The sequence below is a fragment of the Serinus canaria genome, chromosome 1A (assembly GCF_022539315.1).
Source record: "Serinus canaria isolate serCan28SL12 chromosome 1A, serCan2020, whole genome shotgun sequence".
NCBI lineage: Eukaryota > Metazoa > Chordata > Aves > Passeriformes > Fringillidae > Serinus > Serinus canaria.
Genome location: NC_066314.1, coordinates 62,084,696 through 62,105,981, shown reverse-complemented (window position 1 = coordinate 62,105,981; position 21,286 = coordinate 62,084,696). Strand labels below are relative to the sequence as shown.

The 21,286-nt window shown below is 37.5% G+C and overlaps 1 protein-coding gene across 6 annotated transcripts in view; it reads right to left on the bottom strand.

The window, feature by feature from the left end:
- Positions 1–21,274, bottom strand: part of PARPBP (PARP1 binding protein) — a 40,994-nt gene extending 19,720 nt beyond the window's left edge. The window contains exons 1-7 of one of the 6 annotated variants that reach the window (XM_030237846.2): positions 21,139–21,271; positions 20,220–20,434; positions 19,911–20,068; positions 12,394–12,621; positions 11,413–11,520; positions 9,781–9,951; positions 8,083–8,237 (exon numbers count right to left, since the gene is read on the bottom strand). In XM_030237846.2, coding sequence (XP_030093706.2) covers positions 8,083–8,237; positions 9,781–9,951; positions 11,413–11,520; positions 12,394–12,621; positions 19,911–20,060 — 812 coding nt within the window. In that variant the 5' untranslated portion in view covers positions 20,061–20,068; positions 20,220–20,434; positions 21,139–21,271. Of the gene's footprint in view, positions 1–7,613; positions 7,846–8,082; positions 8,238–9,780; positions 9,952–11,412; positions 11,521–12,393; positions 12,622–19,910; positions 20,435–21,138 lie in introns of those variants that run through there. The other 5 variants (XM_009094195.4, XM_050969696.1, XM_018918727.3 and 2 more) reach the window with 5 other exon arrangements.
- Between the last annotated feature and the right edge of the window lie 12 nt (positions 21,275–21,286).

The window sequence follows — 21,286 nt, the reverse complement described above, 5'->3', positions numbered from 1 at the left end:
GGAATGAGCTCCAGTCTCCTATCAGATATACAGAGTACTAACTGGAGCAAGGAAAAGTTTATTTATACTTCAAGTAGGATTTATATCAACAGGCCAAGACATAAAATGCTGATTCAATGTGTGTGGATTAGCACTGAAATGCCCTGCCACAGGCTTATGCCATTTTACACCAGAACATAAGTTGTGTTGTGTCATTAGGCATATATATTTGTGTAAATATATATTCATATAGACATACATATAAAATGCTGGATCTAGTTATTAGATCCATTTCTAGTGAGGTTCAAAAAGATTAACTGAAAGCATGATGATAAAAAGAAAATGTGGTAAATAAGCACCTGGAGTGTTTGGGGTTTTGTTTATTTTACAAAGATGACATCCTTTTCCAGTTTGCTCTGATATTACTCTTTCATAGATTTGTATTACTCAGAAAATCAGTTGAATTTGAATGAACTTAAAAAATATTTATAGGAATAAAATAAAGTTGGAAACTGTTATCCACTTTGCAGCTCCTAACAGTTTGAAGGACCACAAAGGTTTGTTTTTAATAGAAAATTACATGGGCATCTCTTAAGATAATTTTTACAGCAGAAAAAGAACTTTCATTCTTTTTGATTCTGAAGGAGAAGCAAAAAAACTAGTTGAATTCAAGAATGAAGTTGATATATTAAACAAGCACTGCCATTTGTCTAAGGCAACTGGAAAGACCTTATCCCTTCTAGTCAGTGCTCCTGCTAAAAGGTTTTCTGTAATGTTCCATTCAGATCACAGGCTACTGATACAAGCTACTGCAGGATAAAGTGCTTCAGTAACACATCCATAGTCTAAACTGAAGGAGGACTCTTATCAAATCCAGTCACCAAATGTAGTCATCAATTGCCACTATGGAAGAGGCTGTAAAAGAGCAATTTTTTAAAAGCTAGTAATATGATTCTGTTCAGTCAGATGCAACATTTCTTTGTTCAAAAGGTATGAACTGAAAGAAAACTCAACCAGAAAACCAAATTCTTTTTCTATGATAGAAATAGAAAATGAAATTCATCAGTGTAATTACAAATGGAAGAAAAACCCAAACACTTTAGAAACAACCACCTTCCACCATCCAACAGAATGTTTAAACACAGATTCCTGAAGTCAGTAGTACAGTGGCAACTGTCAAATGAATGGATCCAGTCAAGTCCAAATGTGACCATCAGCATGAAAATTCACAACTATTTTTGACCAACTGACAGAAGGAGTAGCTTACCTTCTTCAGCTTTTTGAGCACTAAAACGGTAGACAACTCAAGCAGAATTCACCTGTCTCATAGCTAAAGAAAAACAAATGTCTACATATAGATAAAATTAATCATATGTTAGAAATGCCTTATTTGCACTAGGGCTTCTAAAGAGTTTTAAAAAAAATAGTGCAATGTAAAAACTCCACTTGTTACTCAGGCACTAGCAAATCTGATCTTCTGTCACTGGTTTCTTCTACTAAAAATATTGCCAGATCTTGTACCCCCTTGAACCCTTTTTGCCTTACATCATCTGAGTCCCAACCTTACTTTTTTCTATCTCATTTTCCTTATCAAACCATCTTTTCTTATGTAGAAGTAATTAGCACACCTTGTCTATTTTGTTCTCACTGAGATTGTCATATCAACAAGCTCCTCTGCTTACCAAAAATCTAAATTACATTGGCAAGAGCTCTTTCTTCAGAACTCAGGCCTTGGTGTGAAAAGTTATGATGCAGAAGCAATTTTTTATTTTCTGAAAATACATCTTTTTTGGAAAATACTAAAATAGCTAAAACAAGGGAAAGAAATGTTGAGGATATGGACAATATTCAAAACCTGATAAAAAACAGAACAGAGTCCTGAAGTCTATTCCAAGAACAGAAAAGAACATGTCAAAATTCTATTATATTAAGGTCAACATTGTCATTCATTCATTTCAACTTCAACAGAGATAAAAAATAGATGACAACTATATAGCAATCTGACATAGGTAGTGGGAGCAAGTGTCTTAAAAGAAATCACAAACACCCAGTAATCACAGGGTGGGAAGAGATCACAGCCTTTTTTCCTTGTTATGGATTTAAAAGAAGCTTTAGAACATAAAAAATTGGGTAACTGAGCAATTGTTAATTTAGAGCTATAGAAAGAGAGTAGCAGTAATTCCATTCTCAAAACAAGTCAGCAAGATGTCAACTAGAGCCCAATCTAACTAGGTAGAAGAATGAGACAAAATGTGTCTAGGAAGAAATACTATACAAATGTTTTTAACAGAGCAGTAAATGTGCTTTTAAAGCAAATCTAAAGGCTTATTTCTTATAAGCATAAATTTTAAATAAATTGGCACACCATGTTAATTTAGATCATACCACTAAACTTATCTAGATTTCAAACATCTGTAAAGGAAAAAACTATATCAGAGCACTCAGAGTACTCAAAAATTCCACCTCCAGTAATGCATGTATGATTATTAATCTAATTTTCTAACAGATATCAAAATTAAGTGAAGACTCTTCCTTAGAACCTTTGGAGCTTTACAGGTTATTATATTCATAACAAAAACACGCAAGAAAAGAAACCTGTTGCAGAGTATTTTTCCATCATGCTACTGCTATTTTTGCTGTATTGGCTAAAATTTCTCATTCAGCTCATTGGAAGAAATTAGAGTGACTCTTCATATTCTCCATCCCAAGCTTTGCTACCCAAGTCTGGTGACAAAGTTGCTATAAAAGTAAACAAGTATGCTTTTTAGAATAAATCTTGATGAGCAGCCATTGAATTTCCTGTGAGAAAGTTCTAAAAGGCAAAGGCGCTCAGGCAAGCTGTTATTAATTATAATAACATAAATTATATTATACTATAATAATATTATGAGCACAGGACCATTCCATCACAACACTTAGGAAAATATGCAGAAATATCAGCAGACCAGCTTGGCTAAACAGTGAACTGATGACAGAGCTTGAATGTAAAAGGGCTTCACAAACAATGGTGAAGAAGGGACACATTACAATGATCTAGAAACATCACCTGGGCATTTAGGGATGTTATCAGGAAAACCAAAGCTCAGCTAGAATTGACAATTACAAGGAATGTAAAGGAGCTTCACCTGCTGAACTAAGAAAATGAGGGACCTTTGCTGAAAGGCAGATTTTACAACAGTGTGGGCTCAGATAAAACACAAGTACTCTGTGCCTTCTTTGCCTCAGTCTTTACCAACACTGATTAGAGAAATTTTTCAGAAAAGAGCTGCCAGCAGTGGATAAAGATCAAATCAGGCTTCACTTGACAGTACTGAGTATGTTCAAAAACATTGAACCAAATGGATTGGATTGTATCCAAGAGCTTTAATAGAACTGGCAAATGCCCTTATAAGACAACTTGATATCACCTTTGAAAAGTCAGGGTGACCAGGTAAGGTCCCTGACAAATGGAGAAAAGAAAATAATTGAAAAACAAAAGCAAAACCAAACAAACCTAAAACCTAAACCCATGAGGACAGTTTGAGAGACCACAAGTTCATCAGACTCACTATGTTCCTCAAGAAAATAATGCAAAGTCTTCTAAGAACACATATCTGGGCATATGAAGGATTATGGTAGCTAGTAACTATAAGCATGCAGTTATCAAATGTAAATTATGCCAGACCAATCTGTTTTTCCCTTTAACAAAATGACTGGATTTGCAGACCAGGGGAGAATGGTGGGTGCCATTTCCCTTGACTGTAGCAAAGCTTATCAATACTCTCAGAGAATACTCTCATGATGTTACAGTCTGGATGGATGGACAATTAGAGGAGTTAACAACTGGTTGGATCATCATGCTCAGAAGGTAGCAAAAATGTTGTAGCAATGGAGTAACATAGGGGCCTATCCTGAAACTTGTTTTTTTCCTATTATCTTTGGCAGTGACTCTCTAAAATTACATGCTCATCGAGTTTGCAGATGACACCAAATTGGATGGTACAGTCAATGCTCTCGAGGGCAGAGCTGCCACACAAGGATACCTAAACAGACAAGAGGAATGGGTGGACAGGAACCATATGAAATTCAACAAGACATGCAAAGTCTTGGAAAGGAATAACCCCTTGCAATGATACAGGCTGGGGAGCAGCTCTGTGTAAAAAACCTTGGTGCATGTTCAGCAAGCAAGCTTCAAGCCAGGAGCATGCCTTGGCAGCAAAAAAGACCTACAGTATCCTTGGCTGCATCAACAGTAGCGTAGCCAGTAGTCTGAGGAATGTGATTATCCCTCTCTAATCAGCACTCGTTGGACCAAATTTAGAATACTGTGTCCAGTTTTGGGCCCCCAGTCCAGGAAAGACACTGATAAACTGGAGCAAGTTCAGCAGAGGGCTGCCAAGCTGGTCAGGCAGACATGCCCTGTGAGAAGCAGCTTTGGGAACAGCTTGTTCAGGCTGCAGAAGAGAAGGCTTCAGGGGATTTACTAACAGCTTTCCAATACCTACGGGGTGGCAAGCAAGAAGATGGAACCAGACTCATGTTGACAGACAATGAAAAAAGACAATAGGCATAAACTGAAACAAGAGAGGTCCCAACTCAATATAAGGAAAAAACCCCACAACTTCTCACCATAAGGACAAAAGCAGTTGGAATAGGCTGCCAAGAGGGAGATTAAAAACCTCCAAGGATAGAGACTGTACAAAACTTGTCTGGATAAAGCCCTGATTAACCTGAGCTGACTCCATAATTGACCCTGCTTTGAGAGGGATGTTGGATCAAAAACTTTCTGATGTTCCTTCCAACCTGAATTATTCTATAATCCTAAGTTTAAGCAATCCTATATACAATGTTTTGCATGTGTTTGCACAACTTTCCAGCAATTTTAGACCACAAACCTCCAGGGCTGTGTGAACACACTCCAATTAACTCAAACATCCAGCACAAGCCTAGATAGAGTCCAATGTGCTTTCTCTACTGCGCCTCGAGATGCAATCACCTTCCCAAAGGAAGCATATAAGAAACAGCATTTTCCCTGTCGAGGGGAAGCAGAGAGCACAAATCCACACGGAGGAGGCGAGCTGTGTAAAGCTCCAGCAGGCTGCGGAGGCTGCAGGGGCCCGCGATACGGAGCCGCTCCTGAGCGAGCGGGACACGGTGAGGGCGACCCGGCTCCGGTGTGCGCTGGGCGATGGTGACACCCAGCGGCCGCTGCCTGCGCCGAGGGCAGCGCCCAGCTGAGGGGAAAACATGCTGCCAACCTCCCAACTTTGCTACTCCACAAAATTAGCGAGGATTTTTAACGTGTATGTATATGTACACACATTCCCCTGTACTAACCATCAAGCACAGTAACCAACGTGACAAATAAGCGCCTGTCCTCCAATTTTAAGTCACACTTTTTAAACAAACTTGGGAAAAGTAATTTCAGGAGTTCTTCTGGTCTAAAAGAAAAGGGTTTCCAGAATAATGGATTGAAAGTGCAGCTTTTCATTTATACCAGCAGGAAAGAATTTTCAGATCTTTAGGTGTATAATAATCATCCACTTTGCTGACAAATACAACATTGATATGCTCCTTGTCAAGAAGTAGGTGTAAAAAAGTAGAATATCCAAGTTCTCCATTTACTGTATTAACATTGTCCAAGTCTTATATGGAAAAATCTATAAATAGTTTTAGCATTACAAGTTTTACAGCACTCCCAAATGCTAACGAATATTCATGCTATTGATTCTTGAAAGATTAGTGATGTCTTCTAATATTAGACCTCTAGAGAATGAAGAGAGGCAAACAGTTCCCACATGCTAGAGATTTGTAGGAATATTGTCTTCAGTGACTACACCTTGAAACTACCAAATTTCATTTTGTCTTTCCATTTCTCCTGCTATCAGGAGTGCCATATTTGAACCAAACCATCATAGTTTCATTAAACTTCCACTCTGTTTGACAGATTTCCCTTTGTTCATTCCATCTACCGTTCACTTTCTTAGCTGAATGATGGGGAGATGAGAAATACATTTTTGTTACTCTCTGCAGATTAGCAGATACTTGGTTGCACAACATCTCCTAAATTCAAAATATTCTTAAACACTTCCCACCACAATCCAAGCCCTTCAAATTGGTTTCTAGATTCCCAAAGAAAAGGAGTCAGGCAGATGAAGAAATCCTCTTTTCAACATGCATCCCACAGTGACCCACCATTTATTTGGTTACTTTGTATTTTGGGCAATTACAAGTTTCATTAGATGTCCACTCTGGAAACAAAATTAAAACAAAATAACGGATTTCTAATCATTTAATAAAAAAACACAACATTTTTCTTGTGGCGTAGCCAATACAGAAACCTGCTTAATGCAGGTTGGCTAATCTCTGCATCAGGGAAAGAGCAATGCTACAGACAGGTTGTCTAGTTTGCTCTTGGATTTCTCAGCAGGCTTCTATAGATTAAGTAACTCAGGATTGTGCTGCATTGCTGCCTTTTCCCCTAATCTGGTCTTTACTTGCAGCAGCAACAGAAGTAGAGAAAATTTTTTGCACAGAACTGCATCCTCTGGAACTCCCAAAAACTGGTACATGACAGGCAGGACACACAGACAGTTCTCATCCATGTGACATACCAAATACTTGAACACATCTATAGATACACAGATGAAAAACATATTTTACAATGTGAGGTTATAAAGGCCATGTGTAGCTCAAGAGGTGCTATAAACAACACAGCACAGCCACCTTCCACTCCTGGTCAGCAAGACCAACAGCAATACTTACATTCATACAGCCAATTTAATGCACAGAATCTGACACTAACAAGATTTATACCCCACAATAAATGGCACAGCAGGTGCTGCAGGGAAAGCTACACAATAAATATCTGAATGTTAAAAAGCATTTCCAAGCTCTAGAGAATTCACGCAGTGAGAAGCTGATAACTCCCAGCAACTATCCTACTCCAATTTTTCTCACATTTAAACATTCTCTTTTAAACAGAGGAGTAATTAATAAGATACAGCATTTTATGCTACACTTTTCTGAACTGTATTCACTTGATAGTCTTTTCATCCTAAAAAGTTCATGCATATATATTTTTCCATTTCTCATTTTTTATCAATATACAGTGCCAGATATGTTTTAACCAAAGGAAAAATAGAATATACTATATGTTGAGCAAATAGTTTTCTTTAATCACCAGCACAGACAGTATGTCCCTGGCATCCAGGATGTTGAAATGAAAGAATAAAAAGCAGAACAAAAAAGTAAGACAAAACTGCAAAACAACTTCAGAAATACTTCCCACTTCCAGCTTCAATGGAAACTGAACATTAACTTAAATAATGCTTACTTATAACATTTTGTTTTCCACTGTGAGGATTAGATGTAATTCAAACTTAAAAAAAAAAAAAGACTCCTCAGTATCAAGGACAGAACCATTATAGCTGATTTGCCAAAGTTTTGTATGGAAAAATTACTGATTATAAATGACAAAATTATTTTCTATGAAACTTAAGAAAATAGCTCTTCTCTCTGTAACAATGCCAGTACTTACCAATTCAAACCCCTGTGTAACATTTACACTTCTCTAATTAATCACAAATTTATAAGCCTGCCCAAAAGACTAACTTCAGTTCTTCAAACACAATCAAAATCAGCAACTCCACCAGAGACTCCCTAAGAAATAATTCTTATGCTTCATTTATATAGCTAAAATGAAAGAAAGAAAAGGCTAAATAACCAACACTGTCGTTTGTTAGCAGCAATAAAGACTCCTTTACATAAGGGCAAACAGAATGAAATGGCCAAAAGGAAGGAATTAAGTAGCAAGAAGTAAAGCACATATCAGTTTATGTACTTACCAGACTCACAAGCTGGAAATCTTTGTAACTTCATTTACAGCTAGGGAAGTAACCAAACCACCATACATACAAAGATTTGGTAAAAATTCAATACAAAAAAAAAACCCTCAAAAATTCATAAGCTTACCCCCATTTTTTTTCATTTACATTTTCAAATAAGGTTTAATTTTTAAAAATTTACTCTGGATTCTTTAATAAGTACATTATTTGATTTGCTTTTGTTCTTTTTATTCAAGCACAAGAAAAGGAAGGGCTCACCCAGGCAAAAATTTATTACCTTGTATTTAAGATTTCACCAACAATTTCCTGCAGCTTGTCAATGAAATTAACAAAGTTGGAAAGCCCTTTTACATGGGCTCTTAAAGGACCATACAAAGAAGATGCAGAGTCTCTTCCTCCAAGTTCTATGGTCCGGATAAAAGATGTTGCCATCTATTAGGAGAAATAGCCAGAAATATCAAACTATAGACAGCCATGGACTGTACATACATTGAAATGAGCCTTTCCTACAGGTCTGCAAATTGTGTAAAAGCTGGTTGATAGCAGAAATAGCTTCCCTGAAATCAAACAACAGCTCCTAATTGCAAGCTCTGTACATCTCAATATTTGCAAGATCAATAACTAAATAGAATAATAGTATTAAAAAAAAAACACAAGCCAAAGTAAAAATAACCCAAACTACTTTGATGTTTACATTAGCCTTTCAAAGCTTAGGACCAAAAGCTTATTAAATCAAACAAAGCTTTTTTTTTGTTGTGGCTGTTCAAATGCTCCTGCTGGCCTCACAAAAACTGCTCTTATATTCAAAGGGCTCTCTATGACCCAAGGACAATTTTAACATTAGCATGTAAACATTGACTTCAGTTTATAACAATTTTCAGAGATGCAAATAATGTATATTCAAGTCTTATCAAAAATAATGACAGTTAACACTTCTGTCATTCTGAAAGTGTCCATATATTTTTATATGCAGTAAATCAAAGATGTGCCAAAGACATACCTCAGAGTACAACCCCCAAAATTTTAAGGCAACAGTAAGAACAAAACCCCTGGCAGTTGTCCAGGAAGGTGAAAGTAACGATAACAATCCAATGCACTTGACACAGATGCAGTAATGTTAATTCTACACATAAATTTTAATTTCAGAGTACAGAGCTAAATCATAAAGCTTTTAGGGCTGGAAAGAAAAAAACTGGAATTACTCTTGCACAGAATGTAAACCTGCCAGTATTCCTGTCATTGTGTTAAAGATTTCCTATGGATCGAGTACACAGTTCATAGGACTTTGCCTTCCCAATAGAAAATACTCTCATTTTCAGGATTTCTACAAGACACATATGCCAGAAAAGATGACTTCTTTACACAGTAAAGAAGTTTCCTCTCTGGCAACTGTGAAGAAGACCTGGTAAATCCAGTCCAAACATATACAGTTTTATATGCAATGTTAACAGAGCATCAGGAGCTAAAATAATTAAAACTGCAAGTGAGATTTCACAACTTTTCCATATCCATTCAACCATAAAAGTTTGAGAATGCAGCTGCTTCAGTGACTACATACCCATACTGTCTTTAACTCAGACTGCTGTTGTCTGTACTGAGGTCACACTGCAAAATTTAATGACTATTTTGAGTATAAGACTACAGTGGTTCTTTGGAGAAAGAATTCTTATTTATCTTGTTTCAACTATTTTTGAGATGGTTCTGTGCTGACAACTACTGCAAGATCCCATTTTAGAACTCTTGAGATACACACAGAAACTATTTTTTCTGTCCACCTCGAGGATCCCAGGGCCAAACAAGAAACCATTTCTCCCCACAGAATCTATTGTCTCTTTGGCTTTAAAATCCTGTTTATGGTGGCACTTGACTCAGCTTGCAAACATCAGTGTTGCCTATTAGATTAAAGCCACATTCTCTGTTTAGAGATCTAATTTATTAGTCCTGACTTCCAGGAAGAGTAATTTGACACACATACCAGAAAAATGGACATGTTTCTCTCCTGTGAGGCATGTTTCAGGTTAGTGAAGGCTTCTCTACCAAGTCCTCTGTCAGGAACATTTAGAATATGAGCCAATGCCAGATCGTCCTTAGAATTCACCAAAAGGCTTAAGTATGAACAGACAGACTTCTTTGCCATGATTGTCACCTGCATGAGAAAACATCACACAAATTGGTCCTCCTGCTGCTGTAAACAATGTTTCATTTTATTTTAAAGTTAATTAGACACGTACTGATGTAGTTTTTGGAAGAGTAAGAATTCACCTTGCATAATTTCAAAATGCTACTTTATGCATGAGGATTCTGAAAGTCTTGATGAAATCAAACATGGTAAGTTAGAATTGCATACAAGGTAATTGAATGGTCACAAGGTGTTAGAGGGTTATTAAAATTGGTTATAAACTTCTGTTTAGAAACCTCCCCACAGAGATCCCTTTTCTACCTCAAAGCAAATACTAGCACCATGAAACCATGCAAGAATTTGTCATTAACTTCAAAAATACCAAGATTTTAAGCTACTTGCCAGCTCTGCCACAGATTCAGTAATTTTTTATTTTGGCTTCTAGGGAATTTCAACCAAAGAAACTCCACTGATTGAGTTTGGACATAAATTGTGATCCAGCCTCACCCACATAACCAATATATAACATTGCAGTACTGTTTGAGACCCTGTGAGAACAACAGCCCCAGAACAGAAGAATTTGCAGTTCTTTTGCAAGCAAAGAAAAAAAAAATCAAAAAAAGAGGCCATTAAAAGAAGAACATATAACAAGAAAATGTATACCTGCTATGGAATATCTTCTCAACCACAGTACATATACAACAAAATATATATTTACAAAACCACATGTCCGTGTGACATTCTGCAAAGACAGTCCTCAGAGGAGGAAAAAAGAGCAAAGAATATTTTTCTTGCACAAGTCAAAGCAGGAAGAAATCCACTGTGTTAGTGGTAGAAGTGCTGTTTATAGGAGAACCTCATTTCAGAAAATATTTCCTTGTCCAAAAATATTTTGAGTTATACCCAAAGATTGCTTTGAAATTGCTATTTATTATGAGGAAAGCAAGTTTGGAAATGACTAAAGCTCCAGCATTTCAAACACTGCTAGAATGCTAGAAAGTTTCTAATGCTAATGCTAGAAAGTACCCAGAGATTCTTATTTTGGTGGTTGAAAGGGTAAAGGGAAAGAGTCCTCAAGTCCTCTATTGGAACAGCCAAATTTTGTTTGCTTTGCTCCAGCTACCACTACAGTGGCTGTTCAGATTTCTTCCATATGTAAGGGACTACAAGCTAATAAAATGAAATCGAAGGAGAGTACTTCAGTTATTTAATGGGCAGTCAAAACAATGTTGGAGTGATGGTGTATTTGTAGAAAAATTTGTTCTACATCAAGTGCCTGTCATGCTGGACTGCCCTCCAGAACATAAATTTCAGCACATAGCCCCATACACACCTATAATATACTCAAGTGATACAGAGTTTGGATATGCAGGTTGGTTTTTTTCAATGCAGCCACATTTGAATAGCAATCATGGGAAAATAAAACAATGTTATATTTCATCTTTTCAATAGATACAGACCATTACAAGAGACAAAAATAATTTTTACCTTCACATGCTCCCGGCCCTGTCTGTTGATTTGTGTAGGAGTAGAAAGAACAGAACCATTATTTTCTTGTGCATTCATTACACCAGAAATAAATTCCAACAGCTGAACCTTTAATAAAAAGATCATAATAAACTTAAACATGAAGATGACTAGAAAGGAAAAGTGGGTTTAAAACCTGGTATATACCTATCCATCACTTTGCTAGTGTTTGAGGTTACCACAGCCCTTACAGTCTACTTTTAGTTTTAGTCTTTTGAAGTACAACTGTTCAATTAGAGAAATGAAGTGCAAGATTAAAAATAACTTAGAAATTATCTCAAACAGTTATGTTCTACACTTGCACTAAAATGCACTGCTTATATTTTGGAGAACATTAATATGTTATGCTGAGTTCAGGAAGAGCTCATTAACCCATCTAAGTTCTCTATCTTCCCCATGAAAAGCGGGAGGAAAAGAAAAACACTTTAAAACTCCCAGATAAACAAAAGACCTGCAATAAACTACAACAGAGCTATAACTGAGCGGCTGAACTGGAACTTCTGAAAAAAAACCCCTAACATGCAAATACATATATTATACAGAAGTTTTGTTTAAAGAGCATGGTGTTTTCAAAACAGTAATCATTAAAAATATTTTGGCTGCACATCAACATACAACCAAAACTCCATGACATGTTAATTTACTAAGCTTTGTTCCAGTTTTATCAAATCTCTACTGTTTCTTTCTCAATCCAATTTATGACAAGGAGTCATTTATTCATAGAAGAGTTGTGGGACCTCACTATCCAGAAGGACAATAAAGAAATAATTTTTGAGTCAATTTAAAATCCCTTCACAGAACTTGGGAATTTAAACTCTAGGGCTTCCCCAAAGTTGTGAATAATCCAGAGCTCCTGTATATAATTAGAAGTGTCGTAAATCCATACCTGGAACCAGAAATATGTCAAAACAACATAGGAGGTCAAACAAACATAATACTTACAGGGTTTATGCTTTCATCTTCAGCTAAAAGTCCAAGACTACAGCACTTCTGATATATGTCTATTAAATCTAACATATTGCTTCTTGCTAAGAAGGCATGATAGGCTTTTTTCACATCAGCATAATTTTCAGGTTCTTTCATGTTTTCATAGAATCCCAGTTTGTCATGTAACAAATAGTTCCACGTTTCCAACACATCACTAAGTGATACTGTGAAGTCTCCATGGTGCTAACAGAACAAAAAAAAGGGGAAAAAAAAAAGGTTGCATATTCAGCATAGTTTTGAAAAGAAATTTAAAGCAAGCTGCAAATATATAAACAACAAACATAAATTTGAAAATTATTACAATTCAAATTGATCAGAAATGAAGTCTTACTTATAGCTTCACATTGACAGTTGAATTTTGTCATATTCTGTCGGTATTTGTTCCTGATCTTTAAACTACCAGGTATATATATTAAACTTCACTCATGAGAAAATACAGTGAATGTTGCAGGACTACTTTTTGCACGAAGTTCTTTATTTGCAGAAATACCTTTCAGCATGGCAGGCATTTACTTCCCAAAGGGAGTAAATATGGCTCCCTTACTTTGTTTCAAGCAGTAAACTGGGAAAACATACGTCAATTTTAAAAAAGGAGGTTTTCTTTCTTGTGCTAATAGTTATACTTTATCATAACACTGACAGTGCTGCAACACAGTTCTAATAAAACATGAAAGCCATGCACATCCCTCTGTTACTACTACTGTAATTAACATTAACTATGCAGTATAGACTACACTCTTTCAGTGAAAATTATCAGATTTTGTTCCATGTGCCCCTCTGCCATCTCATCCAACCACTTGCTCTTACCACCTTCTCTTTCACAGCTTGTCCTCCTCATTTTTGTCTACACCCTGCTCTTTAAACTGAGTACCACTTCCCAGCTCCTGCTGGTAAACTTTTCTCCACACTTCTGGTATCTAAAGCACTCCCCAATACATGGCAGCTAAAAAAACGTGGTTTTCACCATGTAAGGTGAGATAAATGCCCTGTGACCAAGTAACAAGCCTTGTTTTGCCTGTCCATAGTGACAGAGTTAAACCTTTGCTGTTTAGGAGCTATTTCATGACATTTCCACATTAAGCAAAAATAATTACTTATAAATACCATCAGCAACAGAACACATGAAATAAGAAAACATGAGAAATTCTAAAAATTTATGTTGTTCCAGCCCAAATTATCCCTCCTTTGGGTTCTAACACATTTAGCACAACTTTCTCAATAGACCTCAGTAAAAACACAATTCCAAAATCCTGAAAGTCAACTATTTTGATGTTGCCTAGGCAAAGACCAAGAAGAGAAAACAAAAGAACACTCAAATATATTAGCTTCAGAGCACTTTTCTGCCTTCTTATTTGTGCATAGGTTATGACAAATCAGCACTATGAACTTACATATTATTCTACATATCACCAGAATGTTAAAACTGCATGTGTTTTCTGAAAAGCACCTGATTTTCATTTCAGCCCCTCAAAAAATTAAACATATAATCATATTATAACTCAATTTAAACAGATCAAGGCAGCAGTTGATGGGGAAAAAATGTTGTTTTCTCACTTTATTTTGAATCAAAATCCTTCTAGAGTACCAAGTTAAAGTACAACCTCATAAGGTATCTAATAAATCAAAACCTTTCCTCACCGGATCAAGGGGCTGCAGAGATTAGCAAAGTTTATGTTAGCACTGCAAAAATATTTTAAATCCAAATATTGCATTCCAGATATTAACCTTTGTGATCAAGCATTTACTGTGATGGCATATTCCATTACTTACACAGTCATTTTGTCAAGTCTCTGGTTTTAAAATTAATTTTAAAAATACTGTGGTGTTTTGCAGTAAGCATTTGTTAACTGGCTAATAGCTTAAGGAAGTTTAAAAAGTCCCATATTTTCATTCTGTTATAGGCAGAGCAAGTATTTCATTTCATAGGAATAGAACCAATACAGTATTATAAAGTACCCTCACTTCCTGGTAATACATCATATTAAGTTACCTGGGGACTCTGGTTTTAGAATGTCTGAAATCCACTAGCAGCATTTCATGCTTAAAGACACCATTTTTTACTATTTTGAAGGTATTGTAAGTTTTCTAGTGCTAACTACATAGCAAATTAATATCTATTTTGACAGCAATTTTTTTTCAAAAAACAGAAAGCTGTGCATTTCAGTATCAAAATTTTGGCTTCCACCTTTCCCAAACAAAGGCTCACCAACACTTTTAGGAATATGTGTGTAAAAGACTGCTGTGCTTAAGCACCATCTCTGTGTTGGGTCTATTCTTTCCAGGCACACTCCCAGACTGCAACATTGTTTTCTGGCTTTGTCCTTCAGTTGGATGTCCAAGATTGTCAAGCAATTTGTATTCCATTTACCATCTGTTAGACGTATGGCAGTTGTCTTCTGTTAAGTGAGCAGTTTTCCTTATCTCTTCCACAACCAATCCTCTCTCCAGGGAGACATCTGCTGATAACAGGCTATTGAATGTCACTGCAGGGCTGATAAGAATTACAGCAACCCACTGTGAGATGCCCCACCCAGTGGGAGGAGCCATGCATTCCTACCTGGATATAATCTGGAGATTCTGGAACACCAGAACAGCATTTCCACTGGATTTCCCAAAAGAACACCTACCTCTTCCACTGGATCTTCAGAAGAAGACTCCACCCTTCTACAGGATCCCTGCTCCAACAGAACCACACCTGACACTCCAGGAGGACTGCAGCCACAATTCCAATTGGACTGCTACCAGCACCCTGACCAACAGGGTGTCAGGTTGTGTTCTGACTCTGTCAGTGTTGTTTTGTATTACTGCATTGCTTATTTTATTTTTTTATTTTCTTCCCTAATAAAGGAACTGTTATTCCTGCTCCCATATCTTTGCCTGAGAGCCCGCCCCTAATTTCAAATTTATAACAATTTGGAGGGGGTTTACAGTTTCCAGTTCAGGGGAGGCTCCTGCCTTTCTTAGCAGACACCTGCATTTCCAAACCAAGACATTGGGCAATTCTGCACTCTTGTCACTTCTAGTCCTGCTCAGCCTTCCCTGCTTCCCCTACACTCTCACCCAGCAGAGTTGACAAACTGAGGTACAGAAAGCACATTAGGGTAGGAAAAAGCAGCATTTTAACAAGTTCCACATCATGCTGATAGTACTGTGCACAGACTGAGAAACTGGGTCATGTGAACACAAACACTTAGACATCAGACAATCATGAGGTTGCAAAGTGCAGAATCAGTAAAGTTACGGGTCAATAGCCCAAGCTTAGAGAAATGGCAATATTATAAAATAATAATAAATAAAATGACAATGGCATGGGCACTGAACACTTTTTTTCTTTAGTGGGTGAGGAGAAGTGTTCAGGGACAAAGCACCAGGGCCTAAGAGAGTAGATACTCTGTTTATAGAGCTATTGCACATATGGGACAGTGGAGCAGTAGTTGCAACAGCAAAATCACAGAATAGGCAAAGCAAAAACTGTACTCACCCAAACAACAAACCAACACTTTCTAAAGCCAACCCCATCAATTATAGTGGCAATAAAAACAAAAGACTGACAATTTAGAACCCTGCTGGTTAGAAACAAACAAACAAACAAACAAAAACAAAACTCCACACATCCTTGCTTCTTCTTTTACTCCTCAAAACAGACACCTGTAATACTACAGAGAGAGGGGTGGGAGGGGGAAGAAAAAGTCCTATTGATAAGCTAGGAAAGATGCATCAACACTTAGGTAGCAAGAGTTTTAATACAGTTAAAACAACCTCAATTGTTAAGCAAAACAAAAATACATGAAAGTAACTTACAGATAGGATTTGATTACACAGAGATAAGGAAAGGCTGTAGAACAGGCTCAATATATAATTTCTTCTAAAAAAAAATCCATGGAAATATTTGTTACTTCAAATTCTTTCCTAAAGAAGAGCCTGTCCTTTGTAAAGAAGGCTACTCAGCACTGCTGAGACCAAATTTAAGTACTGTGTCCAGTTCTGGGCTCTCAGTATGAGGGAGGCACAGAGAAACACTGGAGAGAAGTCCAACAAAGTTCACAGACATCATTAAGGGACAGGAGCACTCATGACGAAAGGCTGAGAAAGCTGTGGCTGTTTAGTCTGGAAAAAAGAAGGCTCAGGGAATATCTCCTCAATACATACCAATATCTGAAGGGAGGGTGCAAAGAGGACAGAGCCAGGAGATGCCCAGGTGGTAGGAGCAGAGGCAATGGGCGCAAACTGAAACACACAGAGAAGGTTCCCTCTGAACATCAGGAACCACCTTTTTACTCTGAGGATGCCTGAGTACTGGCACAGGTTGTCCAGGAAGGTTATGGAGTCTCCATCCTCAGACACAATTTGAAAGACACCTGGAAGGTGCCCTGCTTGAGGGAGGCTGGATAAGATGACCTCCAGAGCTCCCTTCCAACTTCAACACTTCTGTGATTCTGTGAATAATTAATCATGCTGAAGAATGGCCAAGACAACTTCTCTTAGCAGAATCATCACAAATATTACAAGCAATATATCACATAAAATTGCTACAAAGTTAGTCAGGAGTATCTCATTGTCAAAAGGGAGACAAATAGAACAGTTTTAAGGGAGTAACACTGTAAAACTCCAAATTTTTCTTCATTTGCCAACATGGAAACAGGATAATTGGGGAAATCATTTGAAGAAATACAAGACACCAAACAGAACACAACATTCTTCAGTCAGCATGCAAAATGCACTCATGGAAGCACAGAATAGAACTAAACCACATACCACAACTGCTTTTATGCAAAATCTGAAAGATACAAACACAAATTTCAAAAGGGAAGATATATTTCTAAAATCAACAATGAAGCAGTTTTTCCTCCAGTATCTAAGTTCTCATTCTAGAAGAGATTTACAACACATTTAAGTCTGACAACTTAAGCTCACAGATTCTGGAAAAATAATTGTTTGATACATTTCAGTTTCCCATCCCACTAGCTAAACAGACATAGTCTAAAAATGACAGGTGAATATTTGACCTAATAACTCATCTTTTACCCCTGCTGATCCACAGGTACAAACAGTCAACTTAAAGCAATTACTCTCAGCTGAACTTCATCTTCAAAACTGTTTGTACTATTTCAGACCTTGAGGAAGGTTCTTCTTGGAAATGTTCCTAGATTTTAGATCTATACCAATCAATCTAGGTAAAAAGTATTTTTTTCCATCACAGACCTTATGACACTTGTCTTTATGCCACATGGCTGCAACTGTGCTACAAACCAAAGTATTTTCAGAGGGATTCAGAGCATAGATATTTTTTTTTCTTTCATCCCTGCTGTTTGATCAGGGTTTATCACACTTTTTACCCTTACCCTTATTCTGCTGAAATTTAAGAAATAAATTATAAAGCTTTTAAGCTTCCCTAGAGTTCTCCTAAAAGCTTTGTAATTTTCATTTCCACTGCAAATACAGGTGCCAGTTAAAATACCAAATCCATTAAAATGGTCCAGGCTCCTAAAGGAAGAGAAGTGCATTTTGGTTGTTTGTGATAGGTTGGATGTGTTGGGTTTTTCTCAATACAGCCACTCAATAACCTGCTAATGAAATTATTTTTATTGAAGCAATTGACATTCCTTAAATAAATTTCCATTCTACAGGTGCTAACAATTCAAAATTATTGTATTTAAATCAGAAACCTAACAAGGGACATGCCTACAACTGTAATACTCTGCATCTTAGTTTGAAGTTTCAATGCTGGACAAAATAAACCAGATAGATTTTGCTTTAAGATTGTGAACTTCAAAATGGATACCATCTAAAGAAATTGTGCTTCAGAGGCAGAACATGCAAATGCTAAAACAATTTTAATCCACATATGCAAGCTAAGGTGTGTCTTATTAGACCAACTAGTATAACCAGAAAAAACATATCAGGGTTTTGAAAAGTTGTTCTTTCCTCAGATCTGAAGGAGAAGCTAAACATTTCAAAATTTAATTAGTTGAAAATAACTGCTATAATTTTTCTTAGAGCATCTCTGAAAGAAAAGATATTTCTGGAAGAGAGGAATATTTTCTGGAAGAGGAAAAAAAAGGATGAAGTAGAATAAGCTAATTACCTCTAGTGGAAGAAAAAAACTTATTGTGAGGAAAGCAGGGAGCAATGAACCATAACCTTTTCATGTCTGTAAGCTTTGGCATACAGTAGAACACCACATTTTAGTTTCCAGAGGTGGCTTTGGAAAACTGTTTGCAGTTTTCCATTGAGAATCACAACAAACATGACAAACAGCTATCACCTCCATATGTAGTTTTGCATTAATGTCTTTCACCAGTTTTCCAAGAGTTAATTTTGATGCACACTGATTTTCTCATTTTAACCTACACAGGTATTGTGAGGACACCAGGCTCCTGGCTGGAATATATTACATTCCAACAAGTACAAATGTAGTATCTTGGCATTCTAGTATCCTTACTGTAATGTTTCTAACAATGGGGGATGACAACCAGTTTTATACTTAATGTTTAGACAAGAGATACCCCCAGTCTGCACATTTCAGACTTCAAAACTTTTTCTGATACCCAAACTGAACAGGTTTTCTGTTTGTTTGGGTTTTTTATTGGCTTAGGGATTTCACATTGATGTGGTTCTCTTATTTCTGGTATGTTTACTGATTTGAAATGCTTGTTTTGGTTTTCTTACACTAAAGCTTTGTGCTACGAGCTTGACTTACCATGCAACACTCGAGTAAGTCTTCCAAAACCAGTATTGTTTCCATCAATAATTAGGTTAATTAACCTAAAAAGGTATCTTTAGGTTGTTAAAAAAATTATTGCAATAGGTCTCCTTAGATGAGACACAGGCAAAGGCCTGATTGTATATTGCAACTGTTTCTAGTATGTTTCAGACATCCTCCAGCTCTGACAAGCCATGCTTCTTTCAGAGACACTTTAGGGCTACACCTCCTTACAGGTACATATAGGTCTTCACCTGACAAGTGCCAGGAAAAGCAGCAGTCAAGAACATACTGTGGCAAGTGCAACTCACACAAACTATACCAAATCAGTTTTGGAATCATCTTCTTCATATGTCATTCAAAAATATTTTTGGAGCACTCAGAAAAAAAATGCACCCCAAATGCCATAGTTCTCCCACCCTGATCTATAGCACTAAAGAAATAAAAGATGGAAATAAACAGAAGTGATGTGGTCAGCAGAAATACACTAGTTTGTGTATTTCTGTTTGGAGCTCAAATATACACATAAAGCACTTCCATCCTCCCATCTGTCTTGCAGATCCTTTTTCTAAGCCCTGCTTCAATAGTGCACTTAACCATAATAATTTTCTTGCCTCGCTGCATCTGGCCCTTAGATACACCTTGTTTTAACATACAGCAAGGAAACAAAAAAAAGTCATTTCAAGTTGGTGCCTAAGCACTAAGTGCAGCCAGAGAACCAAGTCTGAGGTGTGCCAAGCACCAAGAACATACTGAAAAGAATGCTAACCTGTTTATTGACTTCAGCCATGGACAGTTGTAATGCCATCAACATGCAGTCTGCTCCACATACAGTAGTCCTTTCAGAGTTGGAAAATAAAGGCCATTGTCTTCTGAAACACTTGACCAAGTGTAAAATCTTTTGCTGGAAAGTAACCATTGTCCAGACTAGAAGATAGATACAATCAAAAGAAAAACAAATATAACTATGCCAGAGGAATATGCAGGTCTTCACCTCCCTACAAGCTGTGCAAACCCTGTTGTATCTTCTTAAAGACCAAGTTCCCAGAATAAACTCTTCCAACTAAACCAGACTTGCCTTACTGTGACAGAGCAACTATGAAGTTAAGGGGTTAAAAGTGCTTATGCATGTCACGCCTTCATGAAGCCCTTACTTTCCTTGTATATTATGCCAACATAAAGGAATGTTATCGCAAATATGAGTCTTTGTCTTCAAAAGCAGCCTCAGAGTGTCTTCAGTACTTTCTGCATTTGCTATACATACAGATGAGTGTCTATGAGGATGTTTTAAACCTGGAAAAAAAGAGATTTAATATTTCTAAGAGTTACTAACACAGACGACTCTAAATACTTTTGTTACCAGTATAGTTTTTTCCCTGTTTTTTTTAAATTGGGGTTTTTTAATTCTTCTCTAGCAATAATTGGACTGCTTCATGCTTTGGTCTCTCTCACCTTCTTACACTCGTCAAGACAAGGTACATGACAATGTAGCAGAAGTTTGCCTTTAAACTTGTTATTTTCTGAAACAAAGTTCACACTACAGTGACAGTACAGGAGCAAAACCCATCCTATTTACTTCCAGAAGACAAAACTCAACCTTTGACCTTTTCCCATACAGCTGAGGCAGAGCCCACAGCCCGTTTGGTTTTTGGTTATTGGCACGACTGTAACAAAATGAGGAAGTGTGGCCAAGGGGCAGGGAGGACAGGAGACATGGGGAAACAAGCACGACTGCAACAGCAACTTCTCCAAAACGTTTGAAGGGGACAACCCACCCGACAATGCGAACATGACATGGGGGTCACAGAGGATGAAACAGGTGGGTTGCAAGTCAGCATGGGGCAGAGTAAAACCTCTCCGAAGGCTTTCCTTACTCCCTACCCTGCGAGCTTTCCAAGGGACCATACCCGTCGATCCCAGCGAAACAGCCCGAACAAGCCAAAACCCCTGCGGAGCCGCCCCTAACACCCAGAAGCCGGATTTGGCTTTGGCATTACCATTGCAGCCGAGCAGTCTGGCTGGGCCGCCCCAGGCCCCGCAGCCGTGCCCTCAGCGCCGCGGTGCCCTCAGCGCCGCGGTGCCCTCAGCGCGGGGCCGAGCGCTGCCGCTGCAGCGGGGCTGGGCTGGGCCGGGGCGCGGTGGCCG